Consider the following 18,612-nt stretch of genomic DNA (forward strand, 5'->3'; position numbering starts at 1 on the left):
TTTTTGCCTTGTAGTATTGGAAATATGCTTTCAGCTTTTCAGAACTTCATCATGGTTCTTCAAGCTCAATTAAAAAAAGTTAATAATGTTTATCACCTGGACAGAAAAGTATCACAGCATATGTGACCCAAGGTGACCATTCTTGAAGTCACCTGCGGTCACAAGTGGAGGACCGTGGGAACTTCTAGCTGTTACCTCAACTAACCTGAGTGATGTCACTGCGGATTGCATGGCTCAATCATTCTCTGCTTGAAGCTCACAGCAGGCGGTCATTGTTGTATGACCGCACGCTGTGCCTTCTCAATTGTAGCAGAGCTGGGATAGTCGTGGGAATTTTAGGGGTTAATAAAGGGGTGAAAGAGGGTGATCTTTTGTCTTTCATTGCAAACAAAGGATTTTTTTCAGTGTTTGTCTATTTCTTTTCACTTACAGATTAGTAATGGGGTAGTCTCAGATGCCTCCCATTACTAATCTAGGTCTTAGTGGCAGCTGTGTGATGACATTAACCCCTTATTACCCGGCTATTCCTGATTGCCCTGGTATGGTGGCAAAGTGCCAGGAATCTCACATCTAGTGGATGTGGCAATTCCGGGGGGCTGCAGGCTGCTATTTTTAGGCTGGGAGGCTCAATAAGCACGGGTATCTCCAGCCTGAGAATACCAGCCCTGAGCTGTCAGGTTTTATCATGGCTGGGTATCAAAATTAGGGGGACCGCATGTTGTTTTTTTAAATTTATTTAAATATTAAAAAAAAAAAAAGCCGCATGCGATTCCTCTTATTGTGATACACAGCCAAGATAAGTGCACGGCTGGGGGCTGAAGCCTGTAGCCATGGGCTTTATGTGTTGGGTATCAATGTCGGGGACCCTATGAGAATTTTATTTTTATTTTTATACATCAATAGACCTGCAGACAGGGTCTATGATTCCAACCAATCACAGACGCTGTCTGGGGGCGGGGTCTGACTGCAACCAATCAGAGATGGTGGTCTACAGGGAAAGCAGTGAATATGCATGAGGCTAATGAGCAGCCCCTGAAGAAAAATGAGTAGCCGCAGTAGCAGTTATACTTACCGATTCTCCGGTGCAGCTATAACGTGCTTGCTCCTATCCACCTATCCCTTCTACCACCATTTTTAAGCACCAGATTCTGGTCCCCATAGACTTATATGGAGACCACCGTCCAACCAGATAGCCGGGATCACTTTCGGGTCAGAACAGTATGTTTTTTGAAACCCGGTTACACCCGCTGACCCTGGGTATCTGTGAGTCAGCCCATCAATATGTACTAAAAAAACTCATGGGACAAAAACCACACAAAAAAGAGTGCAAAAATGCGCAAAAAAGTATGCTTTTTATGAATGAGTTTTCTGGCGCAAGATGCGTTTTTCTGCCAGAGAGTGCATTTTTCGGTGAAGGCACAAAACTGCAGTATGTGTACATAGCCGTAGACTTCCCAATCATAATCCTTTAAGTCCTGCTGGAAATAAACGTATGAGTAAAAATATACCAGTCTTCTGTGTATTAATTTAAGGGGTATTCTCAATCTTGGAAGTTATCTCCGATTCATGATATAAGGGATAACTTATTGATCAGTCGGGGCCAACTTCTGGACCGTCACTAATTACGAGCACTTGGGCTCTAAAGAGCCAAGTGTGAATGGAGCTGTGGTCGATCATATGCACTCCCACTCCATATGCATTCCCACTCCATACATTCTTAATGTGACCTTCAGAAATAACCAAGCACCAAAGAAGGGAGCAACGGTGTTCATGATCGACCATCGCTCTTATCCCCTATCCATGTGATAGGGAGAAACTTCAAAACCTAAGCATACCCCTTTAAATAAAATAATTATTAGAGGAGGCCCTTAAAAAGGAGTTGTCTAATTAACAGGATAGATTATAAATGTATGATTTGCAAGGGGTCTATAGTCTCAGACCTACAAAAATCCTAAAAATGGGAGGCCTAAAGTCCTATGTGAATTGGTAAATGCACATTCAAACACTGGAATGAATACAGTGGTGCTCAAACATACTCACTACCACTCTATTTACATGACTCAAATTCTTGTGATTGGTGGTTAACCCACATGATACATATTTGTACACTATCATGTAGACAAGTGATTTATGCATTTTAGGGACAACTGTTTTAATAAATTCATTATATTTATCATTATCCAAGTAAAAAAAAAATGTTGTTTTATTGTTTTCTGAAGATGGACTCACCATAGTTAAAAATATTCCAAATTCTCGATCCATGTCCACCACGTCCCCATCTGTAAATATGAATTGGGTTTTTTTGTTCTTCTTACATTGCAAGACTATGTAAATTTGTTGTGCAGCCACGGACAGTACAGGGAGCTCAATGCGATTGAATTCATCAAAACATCCCCAAGCTCCGGACTGTGCCAAGCCTGTGCCAAACACAAAAGCGTTTACATAATAAGAAACCTATTCAGTCTTGTATTGAAAACAAATAAAGAAAAACAAAGAACCGGTCAAGGATTTATATTCCAAACTAATCAGCATTATATATACAGAATTAAATCTTTACCTTGCTTGTAGAAATCAGTTTTCACACTTTAGAGAAATTCAACTGTTACTACTGAGCCCTTACATTCACAAAGGGATGAACAAACCAGTGAACATGTTAACTACAGGTCCCTAAAAAGACTAGCAGTTACCTATACCTGTTTTGTCTCTGCCTGGCTGCAGACGTTGGCACCCTAAAGTTACAAAATGGCGCCACCACTCAATGCCGACTGACCTCAACCATCCTTAACTGCACCCTAAACTATAAACCAAGTGTAACACAAAACACCAATAAACAAAAAAGAAGTGTACACAGGCAAGTGTGAGACACAGGGCTAAAGATGTGTTTGCACATTTGTACAGAGAAGATGGAAGAAACTGAAAGAAACCCAAAAAGACTTACAGAATAAGTGGAACCCCTCCAAATCCCAAATATAACAGAATGAGTGAATGCCGGAAAGGGAAACACACAAACAATTTGCAGGGAGAAGCAAAAGCAATTACTCAGTAAGATTATCCTAAACTGAGGAGCTGGGTCTCCACACATCCATCAGCTTTGGTATATAGCCGGCACTGAAGGCATGTGCATGGTGAGTATAACTAGCCCCTCCCAAGATATTATAGGCAAACATAACAAGGAAGTGAATACACCTGAATATAAATAAAATAGAAAGGCAAGACAAAGGAAAGGAAAGACAAGAGAACCAACAGCACTTGGACCGATAGACATCCTGTGGCCAACGGAGAGGGAAATGGACCATACACCTAGAGGTCACCGGATCGACCACCGGAATCCATGACACGAACATTGAAATGAATATGAATGTTAATGAGCTACAAGTGATTCTGCTTAGGACAATGCATTTGCAGCTCCTCTGTTTCTTTCCCTATTCCCCGTCAACTGCCTGACTACTGTGACTGACAGGTCATTTATTTCAGTGACTTACTTTCCCTACTAAGATGTCTTGCCAGTTGTCAAGCGCACTGTTAGTAGTCACCTGGTAGTTTCAAAAATGGCTACCACAAACAGGCTTGGCACAAGCTAATCGCATTTTCCAGAACCCAGGGGGTGCCCTGGCCTTCACTCTTCAACCCCTGTACAGGTAAGTGGACTTAAACAGAGGTCCCTGGGTAAGGGCCACAGAGTCAGCAGGTGTTCGGTGGAGCACGCTGGCAATAACGCCGCACGAGCAGCTCTAGCCTAACCTACTGTATCCTCACCCATCCCTTGTAGACTGAGTTCTTGCGGGCAGGGACCTCTATCCTCTTGTACCAGTCTGTGCCTTGTATTGTTTGTGATTATTGTACTTGTCCCTATTATGTATACCCCTTTCACATGTAAAGCACCATGGAATAAATGGTGCAATAATAATAATAATAATAATAATAATAATAATAATGATAGTCAGGAAGCCAGGTCAGATCCAGGAGATCATGTCAGCAACAGATTAAAAAAAAACAAGCAGGTAGTCAAATGTCAAGTTGAGGTCAATGAATGGTAAGTAACAGGTCAAAACACAAGACAGAGGCACAGACCAGGATATAATCTCTATTGACCGGACGTGGGAGCTGGCTCTCTGAGGTTTCAATAGAACAGCCTTACCCAGTTCTAAGAGCAGACATAAACAAAAACAGTAGATTAACCACATAGCATCCGGACTGGCCAGAACCACAAGTCCCAGGAATAAAATAGGATTGATGTTATCAAGCATCACATGCAAGAAAAGTGTGCCACTGCCTAGTGGCTGAAGCAGAAATTGGCACCGATGTTACACCAGTGCTGTCCGTAACAAGTGTTGTGCATGGACAGATGGTACTGGCGAGGGATCTCAGTAGGGAAAGCAGGTCACTGAAATAAGAGTGATCTGTCAGAGACAGGAAGAAGGCAGTATGTGGGGAATAGGGTGAGAGGCAAACATTGCATTGTTTGTATTCTCTGCACATTTTTATACAACCAAGGTAAGGCTGGGTTCACACATAGCGACAGCGACAACGACGTTGCTGTTACGTCACCATTTTCTGTGACGTAACAGCGACCTTGTAAGTCGCTGTTATGATCGCTGCTTAGCTGTCAAACACAGCGACGTAGCAGCGATCATAACGTCGCTACATGTGCAGAGAGCAGGGAGCCGCGCACACTGCTTAGCGCTGGCTCCTTGCTCTCCTAGCTACAGTACACATCGGGTTAATTAACCCGATGTGTACTGCAGCTACATGTGCAGAGATCAGTGAGCCGCATACACTGCTTAGCACTGGCTCCTTGCTCTCCTAGCTACAGTACACATCGGGTTAATTAACCCGATGTGTACTGCAGCTACATGTGCAGAGAGCAGGAGCCGGCACTGGCAGCGTGAGAGCGGCGGAGGCTGGTAACGAAAGTAAATATCGGGTAACCACCTTGGTTACCCGATGTTTACCCTGGTTACAGCTTACCGCAGCTGCCAGATGCCAGCTCCTGCTCCCTGCTCGCATCATTTCGTCGCTCTCTCGCTGTCACACACAGCGATCTGTGCGTCACAGCGGGAGAGCACCTTTGAAGAAAATGAACCAGGGCTGTGCGTAATGAGCAGCGATCTCACAGCAGGGGCCAGATCACTGCTCAGTGTCACACACAGCAAGATCGCTAATGAGGTCACTGTTGCGTCACCAAAACCGTGACATAGCAGCGATTTTGGTAGCGATCTCGCTATGTGTGAAGCACCCCTAAGGATTTATTCAGCACCACCTTTAGATGCAAGCCATTAGTATGGGGTATTATATGATAATAGGTTTCCTTTAAGATATGTGACAACACGCTCCGGGATCGCCTTTGGTGGGTTCAAAGGGCACGTATTCACCTCAGGCAGACAGCCGAATTCAAGGTGTAACTGACGCTTGGTCAGGTTTATTGCAGTGAAGCATAAACAAAAAGAAAAAAAACACCAACAAAATAAATCCTTGCCTGTCCGGCACTAACTATACACGGTGTTATCCTAACTACCAACTGGAGGGCTTCTCCCTTCCAGCTAAACCATACAAACATCAGGCACTGCTCCTCACAAGTGTCTCCTGCACAGACAGGCTTACTGTGTTCCCAGATGGAGACCCTCCCCCAACTTCCCAGATTCCTTTTACCTCCGTCCTTCACCTCCCATTAATCCATTAGTAGCCAGGTGATCCTGGCCAGGCTAAGTCACATAGGACCGATACCGGGGTGAGATATACCTGCCCTCATCCACTAATCCCACATGAGTCTCACATATCCCCCCCCTCTGCTCAGACCACTGCAGCTGAGCAACAGCACCCACAAAACAGTGCACACGAGACAGGGCATCAGCATTCCCCATCCGCACCCCCGGGCGGTGCTCCACTGTAAAACGGTAGGCCTGAAGTGCAAGGAACCACCGGGTCACTCGGCCATTCCGTTCCGTATTCAAGTGCATCCACTTGAGAGGGGCATGGTCAGTGATCAGCCGGAACTTCCTTCCAATCAAGTAATATTTAAGGGACTCTAGAGCCCACTTAATGGCTAAGCATTCTTTTTCCACTATGGCATAGTTGCGTTCATGCTTATTAAGTTTCCGACTAAGATAAAGGACCGGATGTTCCTCTCCGTCCTTCAGTTGTGACAATACAGCCCCTATACCGGCATCAGAAGCGTCCGTTTGGACCACGAACTCGCTGCGGAAGTCAGGAGTCATTAGCACAGGTTGAGAGCAAAGAGCTAGTTTTAAGTTATGGAAGGCTTCTTCGGCTGCCGAGGTCCATTTGATCATGACAGAGTCTTTCCCTTTGGTAAGGTCCGTCAGGGGAACAGCGGTAGCCGCAAAATTGGGAATGAACCGTCGGTAGTAGCCGGCTATTCCCAAAAACGCTCTCACCTGCTTCTTGTTGACTGGTTGCGGCCATTTCTGAATGGCTTGTATCTTGTCAATCTGGGGTTTAACAATTCCCCTCCCAATTACGTATCCCAAATACCGGGCTTCTTCCAGCCCGATATGACATTTCTTGGGGTTTGCTGTTAGACCCGCCTCCCGCAGGTCCTCAATCACAGCCTCTAGTTTCTGGAGGTGCGTCTCCCAGTCCAGGCTGTAAATGACTATGTCATCCAAATACGCAGAAGCATACTGCCTATGGGGCCTCAGGACTCGGTCCATCAACCTTTGAAAGGTTGCCGGTGCCCCGTGTAGTCCAAACGGCATATACACATACTGGTATAAACCTTCCGGTGTAGAAAACGCGGTTTTCTCTTTAGCGGCCTCCGTTAGCGGGATCTGCCAATAGCCCTTCGTTAAGTCTAGGGTCGTGATATACCGGGCTTTTCCAAGCCGATCTATTAATTCATCGACCCGTGGCATAGGGTATGCATCAAATTTGGAGACCGCATTTAATCTCCTGAAGTCGTTGCAGAATCTAATGGAGCCGTCTGGTTTCGGTATTAACACAATCGGACTCGACCAGGCGCTATGCGATTCCTCGATTACACCTAACTCTAACATGGTCTTCACTTCTCGGGAGACAGCTTCCCGCCGAGCCTCCGGTATTCGGTAGGGCTTTACCTGAACTGTTACCCCAGGCTCTGTTATGATGTCATGTTTAATGAGAGTGGTCTGCCCGGGCTTTTCCGAGAAAAACTCGTGATTGTTGATTACAAACTGCTTGACGTCGGTCTTTTGCCGCTCCGACAGAGTCTCCGCCGTCCCGACATCCGGTATGGTCTGCTTGCAGACCGGAAGGGCCAGACCTGCTGACAGAGCTGGACGGTCCTTCCAGGGTTTTATCAGATTCACGTGATAAATCTGTTCAGGCTTCCTTTTACCAGCCTGGTACACTTTGTAGTTTACCTCACCCACCCGTTCCTTAATTTCAAAAGGGGCCTTGCCACTTTGCCAGAAATTTGCTTTCTGCCGTGGGGACCAGGATCAACACCCTATCTCCGGGTGCAAAAGTACGGATCTTGGCCCCCCTATCATAAATCCTTTTCTGTGCTCCTTGAGCCTGTATCATATGCTCTTTAACGATGGGCATCACCGCCGCAATTCAGTCCTGCATTTGGGTTACATGGTCTATTACGCTTTTGAACGGGGTGACCTGTCCCTCCCAGGTTTCTTTAGCGACATCTAACAGTCCACGGGGACGTCGGGCGTACAGAAGCTCGAAAGGAGAGAACCCGGTGGAAGACTGGGGCACCTCCCGGATGGCAAAAAGCAAATACGGGAGTAAGTAGTCCCAGTTCTTCCCGTCCTTGTCTATCGCCTTACGGAGCATCTGTTTCAAAGTTTTGTTAAACCGTTCGACCAGTCCGTCCGTTTGAGGGTGATACACGGAGGTGCGTAACTGTGCTATTTGTAACAGCCTGCAGAGTTCTTTCATTACTTTAGACATAAAGGGGGTTCCTTGGTCTGTGAGTATTTGTTTTGGGACACCAACCCGACTAAACACATGGACCAGCTCCTTGGCAATGGTCTTGGTGGCCGTGTTACGCAGAGGGATGGCCTCGGAGTAACAAGTGGCATAATCCAAGATGACAAGGATGTGCTGGTGTCCTCGTGCAGACTTGGGGAGGGGTCCAACTAAATCCATCCCAATTCTCTCAAATGGGATCTCGATGATAGGCAGAGGTACTAAGGGGCTACAGAAACGGGGCCTAGGCGCAGAGATTTGGCAGTCGGGACAAGTCTCGCAATAGGTGCGAATATCGTGATGCATGCCTGGCCAAACAAAACAGTGTAATATCCTTTCGGTAGTTTTCTGGACCCCCAGGTGTCTCCCCATCATGTGTCCGTGTGCCAGGTCCAGCACTCTCCGCCTGTAGGCTCTCGGCACAACCAATCGTTGTACTGTGTCATCCCCCTTCTTCTCTATCTGATAGAGAAAGTCATTCTCCAGTGCCATGTAGGGGTAAGACAGCCTAGTACCTGCATCCACCTGCACCTCGTTTATCATTTTAACATTTTTTATAGCCTGAGAAAGGGTAGGATCTCTCATTTGCTCACTTTGGAAGTCATCTTTCTGGACTTCCGAATTCAGCCAAGAGGAAGGGGGACAGCCACCCGTGTCCGCCTCTGCCCCGGGTTCATCGGAATCACCCGCCAGAACTGAAAAGGGGAACTGGGGGTTGTTTTCAGCGGATTCCTCCTCTGAACCCTCTTGTGGGGCATCCTCTAGTGGCTCCGGGCCCACACAAGGTGTGGGAGAAGGATCATCCGTGCGACTACCCTGGGGTACTAATTGGTTCTCCCACAACTGCCAGAAGTGGGGAAAATCCCTGCCCAAAATGATATCATGCAATAGTGCTGGTACTAGTCCCACCTTATGATGCACAGACCCATAGGGCGTAGTAATGCAGGAGACCGTTGTGTGGTACGAGCAGGTGTCTCCATGCACACATGTCACAGAAAATTTATCTGACGGTCCCATCGGGACTGCTACCAGACTGGCCTTTACCAGAGTCACCACACTTCCCGAGTCTAATAGTGCAACAACAGTATTGCCATCAATGGACACTTCACACAGGTGTTTTTTCATATCGCCTTGACATGCAGCAACACACACTACCCGTGCAACCATAGCCCTGCGTTTTTCAAAGTCCATGACATCACACTGCATCGGTTCTGCAGTTACTGGACAGTTTGCAGCAATGTGGCCCACCTCCTGGCAGCGGAAACACCTCACGGGCCCCTTACTAAGACCATAGTTTGGCACCTTAGCCCTCACAGGGCCAGCAGTCCTGTTTTCCTCCTCCACTGCCTTAGGATATTTTCCTCCTCCCCATGACCCTGGAACAGTCTTACCAGATCCTCGTCGAGAAGGGGAAGAGCGAGGATGTGTAGCATCGTCCATAAGTCCTTCTGCCAAGGAATAACGCTCCACTAGATCCACTAGCTGATCCGCTGTCGTGGGGTTTCCATGGCTTACCCACCTCTTCAGAGATGGCGGTAGAGCTCTTAGGTATTTATCAAGAACGATTCTTTGTACCATCTCTGGCGCCGTCAAAACCTCGGGCTGTAGCCATTTCTTGGTCAAGTGAATGAGGTCAAACATCTGTGACCGCGGTGGTTTATCGGGCTGATAAGTCCATTGATGAACTCTCTGTGCTCGCACGGCCGTCGTCACTCCCAGCCGGGCAAGGATCTCGGCTTTTAGTTTATTAAAGTCATGCGCTGCTTCAGGCTCAAGATCAAAGTAGGCTTTTTGGGCCTCACCTGCCAGAAACGGTGCAAGCAAGTCGGCCCATCGCTCCTTTGGCCACTTTTCCCGCTCCGCCGTCCGTTCAAACGTGGTCAGGTAAGCTTCCACATCGTCCTCTGTGGTTAATTTCTGCCAGCACCGACTCACATGAATCACCCTCTGGTCAGCCTCCGCATTACTCTCCGGTACGGTCGCCAGACGCTGCGCCACCTGCTGCAAAAGTTGGCGGTCTTTAACCGTCGATTCCACCAGTTCCTTCAACTGTGCCGACATCAAGCGATTAGCCTCTTGCTGCACAGCTGCGGATTGTACCAGCGCTTTCACCACGTCATCCATTATGATGCGCTGTAACGTGCTGCCCGCATTCTCCACCACAATGTGACAACACGCTCCGGGATCGCCTTTGGTGGGTTCAAAGGGCACGTATTCACCTCAGGCAGACAGCCGAATTCAAGGTGTAACTGACGCTTGGTCAGGTTTATTGCAGTGAAGCATAAACAAAAAGAAAAAAAACACCAACAAAATAAATCCTTGCCTGTCCGGCACTAACTATACACGGTGTTATCCTAACTACCAACTGGAGGGCTTCTCCCTTCCAGCTAAACCATACAAACATCAGGCACTGCTCCTCACAAGTGTCTCCTGCACAGACAGGCTTACTGTGTTCCCAGATGGAGACCCTCCCCCAACTTCCCAGATTCCTTTTACCTCCGTCCTTCATCTCCCATTAATCCATTAGTAGCCAGGTGATCCTGGCCAGGCTAAGTCACATAGGACTGATACCGGGGTGAGATATACCTGCCCTCATCAACTAATCCCACATGAGTCTCACAGATATTATATCTACTCTTTACTCCTAAAGGCTTGGCTGCTATACTCAAGTGTATGGGATAAAGTTTATAGAGTGTATAGCATGGAAATATATCTAAAATATATGGGTAAAAAAATAATTTCTTGGAAAAAAACTAAGAGCCAGAGAAGCATTACAAAATTCAAATGGGACAGAGGCAATGTAGAACCCCTTGGATTGAATATCTATTGCCATGCCGACGTTGGCACTTTAGATGGGATATCTATAATGTAAAAAGGCTAAAGTCCATGAAATAGTAAAATAAAATAAACAAAGTACAATGTAATTAGTAGTAGCGTAATAATGCCCTGGACAGTGATATATGTAACATCTATACTGTTAATATTACATCCCAGATGACTGTACAATCCGGGCATTTTTATACTGAGAACTGGTCATTTGATGAGGATGCACAATCCTTTACACTTCTTCCAGTTTTTTCTTTATTTCCGTTCATATATGTCTAGACAATGCAATTTCTGAGTATTATCAAGTACATTAATTCTGTGTGCTGTGTGACAAATCTTATTGCCATCACATTTAACAACCAAGATTTGGTCTGTATAGGAGAGGTATTATGCGAGGTGTTCCTTGCACAGACTTCTCTTGGGGATGCATTTTCATGATAACATGACCTTGGACATTCTCCGCTTTCTCTTATTCGATGGAAATGCTTTTCCATTCAGTTCTTCACTTAAGCTTTTAAATACTTTTATCCAGACACATTCTGCTTTTCTTACATTAAGATTCAGAAAGCAATGAATTAACAAATGATCGCAGAGTTAACTGTTGCGATACTGGGGGAGTCCCATTCTATCTTAGCAGGTTCCAGCTGAGTTATGGCTGGATGAAGAAAATACAAGAACTGACACCGGAATTAGATGGCACAATTATTTATCTGTGCTACTGGCTAATCACTTCCAATATGTCTGCCCAGAACGCTGAACCTGAATATTATACTCTGTATTTAAATAGGGCACTGGCTATTGAATTATTTATCAATATTACAGTCACTTAAACCACAGGCTTTTCCCAATGTATGTGCACTTAAAATGCAGATTGGAAAGTCTATGTATACTTCGTAAAGGTTTCCAAGCAACAGGATGATTAGCATTTCAAGCAGAAATCCTCAATCATTGTCTACAGTGACCAGGTGGAAGATGTCATCAATGAGGTTCCAAATTTAAAAATTGAATCATTCAGAAAAAGTAATTTCAAAAATCCTATTTGGAAAATTGGCGTTTATAAGTAGGTCCTATACTTAGGAACCTCATTGGTTGTTCAGAGGACGGAGAGATCAGTTACAATGAGTGTCTCACGCTCTCTGACAATCCCCTAATTTAAATGGTTCCTGTGTTAGGGTGGTGTCACACACAGCAACGACGACAACGACGTCGCTGCTACGTCACCATTTTCTGTGACTTTGCAGCGATATCCCGTTGCTGTCGCTGTGTGTGACATCCAGCAACGACCTGGCCCCTGCTGTGAGGTCGCCAGTCGTTGCTGAATGTCCAGCTTCATTTTTTGGTCGTCGCTCTCCCGCTGTGACGCACACATCGCTGTGTGTGACAGCGAGAGAGCGACGAAATGAAGCGAGCAGGGAGCAGGAGCCGACGTCTAGCAGCTGCGGTAAGCTGTAACCAGGGTAAACATCGGGTAACCAAGGGAAGACCCTTGTTACCCGATATTTACCTTCGTTACCAGCATCCGCCGCTCTCGCTGCCAGTGCCGGCTCCCTGCTCTCTGCACATGTAGCTGCAGTACACATCGGGTAATTAATTTAATTACAAAAAATCGTTGTCAGGTAAGTAGCGATGTTGTTCCTCGTTCCTGCGGCACCACACATCGCTATGTATGACACCGCAGGAGCGACGAACATCTCCTTACCTGCATACACCGGAAATGCGGAAGGAAGGAGGTGGGCGGGAGGTTACGTCCCGCTCATCTCCGCCCCTCCGCTTCTATTGGCCGGCCGCTTAGTGACGCAGCAGTGACGTTGCTATGACGCAGAATGCACCTCCCCCTTGAGGGAGGGAGTGTTCGGCGGTCACAGCGGCGTCGCTGACAAGGTATGTGCGTGTGACGCTGCCGTAGCGATAATGTTCGCTATGGCAGCGATCACCAAATATCGCATCGTCTACTCTCAATAGACATCCTGGAGAAAAACAGTCGTATGCATTCATTCCTTGGCACATAGCTATATTCAAGAGAAAAATCATGATAATGCAAGACTTTGCTGTACAATTGCTTTTCTAAATCACTCTACTATAAAATGTTGTTTTTAACCCATAGGATGTAGCACCCAAGGTCTGTGCTGTAGGTTGCACTAAACAAGGTAGATTCCTGCTCTTGCTGCTAAGTGGTCATTTTCTGCACAGGAGTGTGGCAGTCAGGACGCTACCTAGTTTAGTGCAGCCATCAGTCCAAACCTCACAAGGTCCATGATGCAGATTGACAACAAAATTGTTCTAAAGGGTATGTGCACAAGATGACTATTTCCGGTTGGTACACGCCATAACCTGCCTGAAAAAGTGCTCAATAAGTTCTAAAAAGAATGAACATATAAATGAACATATAAATCACTAAGTAAAAATGACTTGCTGTGCAAATGCTCTCTTTTTTAACTTCTTTTATCTGCTTCAGGTTTCCAAAGACACAAAATGTCTTCAGGTGGCTGCTGCTTGGAGGATGCCTATTCGTTTATGCACTAGAAATTGTTTTTTTAAAAAAAAAAAAAAAAAAAAAAAAAAACACGACTTTGAAAGAGGTTGCAAAAGATGACCGGAAAGATGCCAAAAAAAGATGCTTCAGGAAAAAGGATGCCGGCATGTCCTGAAGTGTCTTCATCCTTAAAAACTTATAAAGAGGTGGTCCACTACCCTGCAATAGTGACCACATATCTGTAAAACTGATAGGGAAGACTTTTTCTAAATACTTTGTTCCTCCAATTCTGCCTCTGAGCGGCTATTGCAGTCCTCTCTTCCCCATGAAGTGACCACAGACTCTGTGACCTCTGGGATCTCATGAGTAGAGTTGAGCGCGGTTCTAGGTTCGAGGTTCTCCAGTTCTAGGCTCGAGTGATTTTGGGGCCTGTTCTAGATCGAACTAGAACTCGAGCTTTTTGCAAAAGCTCGATAGTTCTAGAAACGTTCGATAATGGTTCTAGCAGCAAAAAAAACAGCTAATTCCTAGCTGGCTTTCTGCTGTAATAGTGTAAGTCACTCTGTGACTCACACTATTATGAAATTTCAGTGTATAGTGTGCGTGAACAGCGCCTTCAGATCACTGCTGTTTGTATAATGGCAATCGCCATTTTTTTTTTTTTTCCTTGTCTTCCTTCCCTAAGCGCGCGCGTCTTGTGGGGCGGGCCAGCATGTCAGCCAATCCCAGACACACACACAGCTAAGTGGACTTTTAGCCAGAGAAGCAACAGCATGTGTGATAGGATGTCCATGTCACATGTCCCTGCATTATAAAACCGGACATTTTCCTCCAGCACGCCATTATCTGCCTTCTGCGTCCTTGGTGTCAGACATCACTGGCGCAGCTCCGTCCTTTGTCCTATCGCCGATACAGCTGTATGCGCTCCATACACAGCGCTGGACAGCTTAAGGATAGCACTTTCTATAAGTCCTTTTAAGGGCTCGTACCGGCAGGGTCAGAGCCATAGGTGACAGGTCCTGAAAACAGAGACAGCGTCTGTGTAGCTAAGGTCCGGGATTTCGTCGCTGCATTTCCCCATTAGGAGGGAATAGAAAGGCAGGCTTCCATTCCTCTACCCAGAGACCCACAACCCTGGCACTGTACCCTCCTGTCCTCTGCACACTACAACTCATTATAACTAAGCCATTATACTAGCAAACACTCAGTGTACCTAGTGTCATCCTAAACATGGCTATTGGACTTTTGTCTAGTCACACTAGTGCAAAGACATTTGCAGCACGTCTGCCTGCATTGCACACTCCACCTCATTATAACTAAGCCATTATACTAGCAAACACTCAGTGTACCTAGTGGCATCCTAAACGTGGCTATTGGACTTTTGTCTAGTCACACTAGTGCAAAGACATTTGCAGCACGTCTGCCTGCATTGCACACTCCACCTCATTATAACTAAGCCATTATACTAGCAAACACTCAGTGTACCTAGTGGCATCCTAAACGTGGCTATTGGACTTTTGTCTAGTCCCACTAGTGCAAAGATATTTGCAGCACGTCTGCCTGCATTGCACACTCCAACTCATTATAACTAAGCCATTATACTAGCAAACACTCAGTGTACCTAGTGGCATCCTAAACGTGGCTATTGGACTTTTGTCTAGTCACACTAGTGCAAAGATATTTGCAGCACGTCTGCCTGCATTGCACACTCCAACTCATAACTAAGCCATTATACTAGCAATTTATGCTGCCAGTTTAAGGGCCGTAGTTGCATTGTCAGGGATATTTATTCTTTATTATTCTGCTGTTAATAAAGCTAGACCACCGCTGCAATCTACACCACCTCTCAATTTTTACTACCACATTTTCAGTGCATAATCTTGTCGCAATCAACATGAGTGGCAAAATGACAGATGCTGGTGGAAAGGGGAAGAGGCGTGGTGGAAAAGGAAAAAAAGGTTTTGTCCGTGGGGAAGGTGGCAAAGCTCCATTATCATCTGCTGAAGATAGACCATCTACCAGCAAAAGTAAGAGGTCTACTACTTACCGTGGACAATCCGATGTGCTCCCTTTTTTACGGACACGAACAACAGGAACAAAGGTAGATGATGGCCAAAAAAGGAAAAAGCTTGAATGGATCTCAAGTGGTCCAACAAGTGCCCTCTCAGCCACTTCAAGTACCGCATCCAAAAAACACCAGTCCTCTGAGTTGTCATCCCAATCAAACTTGCTTTCTCCCAGCTCTGAAGTCTCCATCAGCCCTGCACAGTATGGTGGAACTGAGATGGCTGAGTCTGCAGAGCTGTTCAGTCACACTATAGCCTGGGAATCAGAGGTCTGCTCCCAAGCTACAGTGAGTACAGAACAGGAAATGGTCTGCAGTGATGCCCAGAACCTTTGTGACTCTGATTCAGGCCGTGAGGACCAAGTTTCTGAGCATAATGTTGACCCTTTGTCACAAACTGTAACACCTGTGGTTATAGACAATGAGGAACATACTGATGAAGATGAGACGCAGATACCCGATTGGGATGACAACTTAAATATTCGGTCAGGGCAAGAAGAGGCTCGGTCTGAGGGGGAGGGGAGTGCAAACACAACAATTGATGATGAAGTTCTAGATCCCACCTACTGTCAACCCTCAGTCAGGCACTCGAGGAGGTCAACAGAGGTGGTGGAGGAGGATGCAACTGATGACAAAGTTACCTTGCGCCTTCCTGGACAGAGTCGGAGTACTGGTAGCATGTCTACAACTGCATCCTCAGCCACCACTCTGCCTCTGAGCACTAGTCGGGGTGGATCAACAGGTCGCATGCCCTCTAAGCCTTGCCTAGCCTGGTCCTTTTTTGACATAGCAAAAGATCGCCCAAATTATGTGATCTGTAAGATTTGTCATGGTTCTATTAGTAGAGGTCAAAACCTCAGCAGTCTGACAACTTCTTCCATGAATCGTCACATGAATAAATATCATATCTCCCGGTGGGAAGCTCACCTTGCTGCAATGCGGCCTAGCGGAGCAAACCATCCACCGCCTGCCCCTTCTAGTGCATCCACGCGCTCTTCATCTTCTAGGACTGTGGGGACAGCTGTCACACCTGGTTTTCCACGCACAACTTCCACCACTGTAACCGCAACAGGCACTTTGCTTGGTAGGTCGTCAGTTGGTTTGGAAGGGGAAACAAGTGAGTGTGTACAGCTCTCTCAGACATCGATAGCACCAACGTTGGATGAAGGCAACATCATGTCTCCGCCTGCACTTTCCTCACAAACCTGCATTTTTCCAGGGACACCCTACTCAACACCGTCTACACACAGCAGCCAGATCTCTGTCCCTCAGATGTGGTCAAATAAAAGGCCACTTCCTGCGACCCATGACAAAGCTAAGAGGTTGACTCTATCCCTCTGTAAGCTCTTGGCTACCGAAATGCTGCCTTTCCGCCTGGTGGACACACAGGATTTTAGAGACCTTATGTCTGTCGCTGTGCCCCAGTTCCAGATGCCTAGTCGCCACTACTTCTCTAAGAAAGGTGTGCCCGCGCTACACCAGCATGTCGCACACAACATCACCGCTTCCTTGAGAAACTCTGTGTGTCAACGGGTGCATTTCACCACCGATACTTGGACCAGTAAGCATGGACAGGGACGTTACATGTCGCTGACTGGGCACTGGGTAACTATGGTGATAGATGGTGAAGGGTCTGCTGCACAAGTCTTGCCGTCCCCACGACTTGTGTGTCAATCCTCTGTCTGTCCAAGTTCCGCCACTGCTTCTGCCTCCTCCACCTCATCTGGGTCCTCCACCTCCGCCCCAAGCCTGCCTGGTCAGGCCACTAGCGTTCTCACTGCGCAGAAGGAATCACGCACGCCTCATTACTATGCTGGCAGCAGAGCGCAACGGCATCAGGCGGTCTTTAGCTTGACATGTCTTGGGAATAAGAGTCACACAGCTGAGGAGTTGTGGTCAGCTCTGCGGTCCGAGTTTAATAAATGGTTGTCTCCGCTCAACCTGCAGCCTGGTAAGGCCGTGTGCGACAATGCTGCAAACCTGGGTGCGGCCCTTCGCCTGGGCAAGGTGACACACGTGCCTTGTATGGCTCACGTGTTGAACCTTGTTGTCCAGCAATTTTTAACACACTATCCCGGCCTAGATGGCCTTCTGAACAGGGCACGAAAACTGTCTGCTCACTTCCGCCGTTCAAGCGCCGCAGCTGAGCGACTTGCATCGCTCCAGAAGTCTTTCGGCCTGCCGGTTCATCGCCTGAAATGCGATGTGGCGATACGCTGGAATTCAACACTCCACATGTTACAGCGACTGTGGCAGCACCACCGAGCCCTGGTGCAATACGTCATGACGTATAGCCTGGGCCAACGAGATGCAGAGGTGGGGCAGATCACCCTGATGGAGTGGTCTCAGATCAAGGACCTATGCACCCTTCTGCACAGTTTCGACATGGCGACGAGTATGTTTAGCGCTGACAATGCCATTATCAGCATGACAATTCCAGTCATTTACATGCTGGAGCACACGCTAAACACTATTCGGAGTCAGGGGGTGGGACAACAGGAAGGGGAGGAACTACAGGACGATTCATATGCGCAAGGGACAACAACATTACCAAGGTCCAGACGTTCATCATCACCAACGCGGCAGGCATGGGACCATGGGGGACAGGGATCAACAAGGGCACATGGTAGCAGGCTAAATGTTGAGGAAGGTGCAGGACAACATGAAGAAATGGAGGACGAACTGTCCATGGACATGGAAGACTCAGCGGATGAGGGAGACCTTGGTCAAATTTCAGTTGAAAGAGGTTGGGGGGAGATGTCAGAGGAAGAAAGAACGGTTAGCACCTCTATGCCACAAACACAGCGTGGACTTGGTCCGCATGGCTGCGCAAGACACATGAGTGCCTTCTTGTTGCACTACCTCCAACATGACCCTCGTATTGTCAAAATTAGAAGTGATGATGACTACTGGATTGCCACACTATTAGATCCCCGGTACAAGTCCAAATTTTGTGACATAATTCCAGCCATAGAAAGGGACGCACGTATGTAGGAGTATCAGCAGAAGCTGTTACTCGTTCTTAGCTCGGCTTTTCCACCAAACAACCGTGCAGGTGCAGGGAGTGATTCTCCCAGTTGTAACTTGACAAACATGGGACGGTCTCGTCATCTTCAACAGTCTACCCGTACCAGTAGGACCGTATCTGGTGCTGGTAACAGCAATTTTATGGAATCTTTTCATAATTTTTTTAGACCGTCCTTTGCAAGGCCACCAGAGACAACAAGTCTGACACATAGTCAACGGCTGGAGAGGATGATACAGGAGTATCTCCAAATGAACATCGATGCCATGAGTTTGCAAATGGAGCCTTGCTCATTTTGGGCTTTAA

The 18,612-nt window shown here is 46.8% G+C and overlaps 1 protein-coding gene across 1 annotated transcript in view; it reads right to left on the reverse strand.

Moving 5' to 3' along the window:
• The window catches only part of LOC142243222 (dynein axonemal heavy chain 5-like), a 638,472-nt gene that overhangs the window by 394,569 nt on the left and 225,291 nt on the right, over positions 1-18,612 (reverse strand). Inside the window, exon 43 of the mRNA XM_075314893.1 lies at positions 2,230-2,417. Within this exon, the coding sequence (XP_075171008.1) occupies positions 2,230-2,417 (188 nt within the window). The remainder of the gene's footprint in view (positions 1-2,229; positions 2,418-18,612) is intronic.

The sequence above is a fragment of the Anomaloglossus baeobatrachus genome, chromosome 6, assembly GCF_048569485.1.
Source record: "Anomaloglossus baeobatrachus isolate aAnoBae1 chromosome 6, aAnoBae1.hap1, whole genome shotgun sequence".
Classification (NCBI taxonomy): Eukaryota; Metazoa; Chordata; class Amphibia; order Anura; family Aromobatidae; genus Anomaloglossus; species Anomaloglossus baeobatrachus.